The sequence below is a fragment of the Octopus bimaculoides genome, chromosome 6 (genome assembly GCF_001194135.2).
Source record: "Octopus bimaculoides isolate UCB-OBI-ISO-001 chromosome 6, ASM119413v2, whole genome shotgun sequence".
Classification (NCBI taxonomy): Eukaryota; Metazoa; Mollusca; class Cephalopoda; order Octopoda; family Octopodidae; genus Octopus; species Octopus bimaculoides.
Genome location: NC_068986.1, coordinates 57936287 through 57940534, shown reverse-complemented (window position 1 = coordinate 57940534; position 4248 = coordinate 57936287). Strand labels below are relative to the sequence as shown.

The window sequence follows — 4248 nt, the reverse complement described above, 5'->3', positions numbered from 1 at the left end:
TATATATATATAGCTTTAAACCTACTAAGTCTTAGATCATCTCAAGTTACACCAATTATTATATTGTGGCAGAAAAGAATATTACAGTTCTACTTTGGCTCTCATTCAGTCGACTTCAGCATTCACTATTTTCAGTGTCAAAGTTTTCTGATCTGTCTTTTTCTCTTTTGTCATAAGAAGAAACGAACAAACGAAAAGCAAGAAAGTATTATCGAAAAATAACTAAGGGCTTTATCTGCTATCAACGATGTCTAATATCACGGAGCAGAACTGGTGTCAAATCATTTATCTGGTCTCCCCAAGTTTCTGTCAAGTTAATCGATCTCTGAACTATGACAACATTAATTTTTGATATCCTCTAATTCATATATCATTTTCTGATTGAAATATAATTTACTAAACATCTTCCTATTGTCTGATATAATGATGTGTCGTTCTAGTGTCATCAGATAAATATGTCATGTCAGCTCGCATTTTGTCCGAGCATATAGCATATGTTCGACGACAATCCCATCAAAACGTTTTGGCTAATGCTTTATACGACGGTCACCAATTCTCTTGAGAATTGCGCCGTTCAGTTCAGAGCAGCAATTGGTCACGCAGTTTAGGAAAACTTCAGATTTTTTGATTTGATAGGAGTAGAATGGAAAGATTTGTCTCTAGGGCCACTTTCATCCAACTGCTTTATTTGCATGATGTCTGACAGCATTGCGCATGGAATTTTTTCTGCAAACAGATTAATAAGCTTATATTACACGTCTCTGAACAAATGAGACATTTAAACTACATTACAACAAACAATTCTGATCAATTTCAAACGTTTCCAAATAAAGAGCTATGAAAAGACATTATTATCACTGATTATAGACAGATATCCTCCTCCTCCTCCTCTTCATCATCATCATCATCATCACCATCATCACCATCATCATCATCATCATCATCATCATCATCATCATCATTATTAAAGCTGCGAGCTGGCAGAGTCAATATAATCGACTAGCGGCTCAGGACTTGTGCTTATAATAAAAAAGATTATTCCTTGGATTAACTGATTTATTAAAAATAGATAAAATTTTAGTGATATTTCTTGCAGCGCTTTATCATCTAAGTTTTTGTTATGTCTCAAGCTATCTAGCACCTTCGGATGATCGCTACTCAACCGCTACACGACTGCTACTCAACACTCCTATCACGGTCAGACTACCTCTATTTATATGTCTTGGGAGATCCTACTTCTTCGCTTGGGGCGTCGACGTAACAGTTTTAATCAACATTGCTATTAATTTTTGTGATGTTGATAAAGTAAATTAACTAGCCAAGTACTAGAGTCGACATAATCAGTAGACCCCTACCCGCACAAATTTCTAGCGTTGTGTTTCTTTAAAAAAATAATCATTCTTATTTTTACATAAATTATAAATGTCAAAATCGATAAAGCATACACAAAACCTGTTACACAATGATTTCAAATGCCGTAGGGGTTAATTTTTTTATTTTCTATCCACCTAGTGTTGGCAAAATAAGTAAGTGTCAAATATTGGAATCAGTACACTTTCTCAAAACGTGTACCCTTTTGGCAAATTCTAAAACATTTTTCTGTTTGTTTCTTAAACATTTGACATATGTTGGAGTGTTAAGTTTTAAATGGCCTTAACGATGGAAAAAATCGAAGACATATATTTATGAATCATGACAGGATTTTCAAAATTCATAATAGCTGGAATTATCATGGGTTCCGCTTGTAATTATCATGGTTGGCAAAATTTGTAAAGCACATGTGTAGTAAAATATGAGCCAGTCAAGAACTCACGTTGATTATACCGCCAAATTCATTTCCACCAAATTGTTTGCCTTATTTGAGCTTCAAAATGATTAACACTTGTTATCAATGTAATATGAAGAAGTCGTAGAATTGATATATTTCCAGTGTAAATATCTTTCAGTCAAGTTGGGTCTCTCTCCTTTGAGTATTCCAATTCCTTCATCATTCGATTCTCTAGTATCCTTTAAACAAATACCCAGCTGTTTGGTTCACTCACACATACAAATTTTTTGATTTTACTATAATCATGAGTGAACAAAAGAAGCTTGACCAGGTCAACCTGCTAAGAATAATAGCCAAATTCCTTGATCATAGCCTTTCGACTTGAAAACAGAAAGACACACACACAAACAAACCACAATACACCACAGATGTATATAGTGTCTATCTTATGTGTAAAATACATGGTCGGAGTTTTAAAAGTAATTTATTCATATTTTTTCTCTCTCTTTCTTAGTTGTTTGTATTCTGGTCAGTCCTGATTGAGGAAATCTATGACTAAATATGTTACAGCATTGATGATTTGTCCTCTTTATACATCAAAGACTAATGTTGTCCATTGAACATTTTAAAGAGGGTAGGGTGTTTCTCAACTAGATATGTGATCATTCAGACTGCTATTTCTTGCAGTTTGATTGATCATTTATCTGTCTAGTATTCACCAGAAAAGCCTTGGTTGAAAGACAAATCTAAAATAGTTGACTTAAAAAGCAAAAAAAAAAAAAAAACCTGCATGTTATTAATGAAATAATGTATTATTTATTTGTATTTGATGCCGTTGTTTCTTTTTAATAGCTAATTCTATAACTAAATTCATGAATTAAATATTTTCTTGAATTACTGCAAATTAGATACAACTCATGAATTGAAATTCTAACGTTCTTTTTCGATTTTATTTCTTCAGCAAATGACTATGCCAATAATTACGGTGCTGCCCCAGCGTACGGCTCCTACTCGTATAGCGAACCATGGGTCAGATATCCTATTAATAGTAAGTATCTTTTATTTCACTTTGTTTTTATTACGTAAAACTTCCGCCCACACCCAATTTTGTTAGCACAACAACAGAAATAACATTCTTCTTTTTTTGCCGGGTGTAAAATCTCAATGCTAACAGAATAAGGAATTGGCAGTTGGAATGATCATACTTTTCTCAAAACAATAACAATTCATTAAAGAGAAGCGGTACGTTGGGCATGAGTCTTCTAGAATATACTCAGGTCAATAAAAGCTTTATGATGCGATTTGGTGAACAAAACTAAGAGAGATCATGTGCGCGCATATCATGTAGGTATGTACGCGTGTATGTTTCTCCTTGTCTTAACATCATACGAAAAATGTAAACAAGAGTTCCTGTTTCACAGTTAGTGCTGTATTTTACATGAGAACATGTCCAACCATAAGAAAATAATACTGTGAGAGTGTAAAGACAGTTAATGTAGAAAATCTACCTCAACGAACTCCATATGATTCACGCAAGCCTAGGAAACTGAATGTTAAAAAGATACTGCTGCTGATATTGATGAAACGGCTTCAGCCGAAAACTGAATCTGGTCTCAGCTTGTTAAAAGAATTATCTCTTGTCCTTTTATGCTTGACATTATTGTATGTCTCACAACAACCTTATTTTCTGCATTGTTAATATGTTGAAGGCACGTGGTTTGGAAGTTACGGTCATAAAATCGTGACTTTGATTCCTGGTGGCGCATTGTATCCTTCAGTAAGACAATTTATTTCAGGTTGCTCCAGACTTCTCAGCTAGCAAAAGCGAGTAGTGTCTCCGTGTCACGCTGAATCTCACTGAGAACTGCGTTAAGCGTATGCATGTTTGCGGAGTGCTCAACCACTTGCCCGATAATTTCACGAGCAGGCTGTTCCGTTAATCAGATCATTTGGAAACTTATCCGTCGCGAGCGACAGAGTGCTAGTCCCCATGTTCTGCAACTCCCCAAAAAACATAAAAACAGTATTGAAGTAAAATAAGCTATTCAGGTGTCCGCAATAGTTATTTTCCAGTTAAACAGTCACATCATCTTAAAATTGATTACATACACAAATAGCAAGTTCAGTGAGGAAAAACGGCACAAGTAGCTGAAACAACGATTCGCTGTAAGAAGACATGGCTCTTTACTCTCAGGAAGATAAGAAAGAACTGGATAGTAAATCTTCACAAGAGAATCCTGCTCATGCAAATGCTTCGATAACATCTTTTAAAAGGCCACCAACTGTGACGTCAAAAAGTGATGATTAGCAATCTTTGAATTCTTATGTTACAAAAGAGTTTTATATAAGCCACTAGTTACACAAACACAAACACGCGTGTTTGTGTAACATATATACATATATATATATATATATGTATATGTATATATACGTGTATGTATATATATATATATGTATATATTTAAATATATATGTATGTA

The 4248-nt window shown here is 34.3% G+C and overlaps 1 protein-coding gene across 1 annotated transcript in view; it reads left to right on the top strand.

Moving 5' to 3' along the window:
* Positions 1 to 4248, top strand: part of LOC106868936 (paired box protein Pax-5) — a 261351-nt gene that overhangs the window by 254770 nt on the left and 2333 nt on the right. Inside the window, exon 10 of the mRNA XM_052968470.1 lies at positions 2730 to 2816. Coding sequence (XP_052824430.1) covers positions 2730 to 2816 — 87 coding nt within the window. The remainder of the gene's footprint in view (positions 1 to 2729; positions 2817 to 4248) is intronic.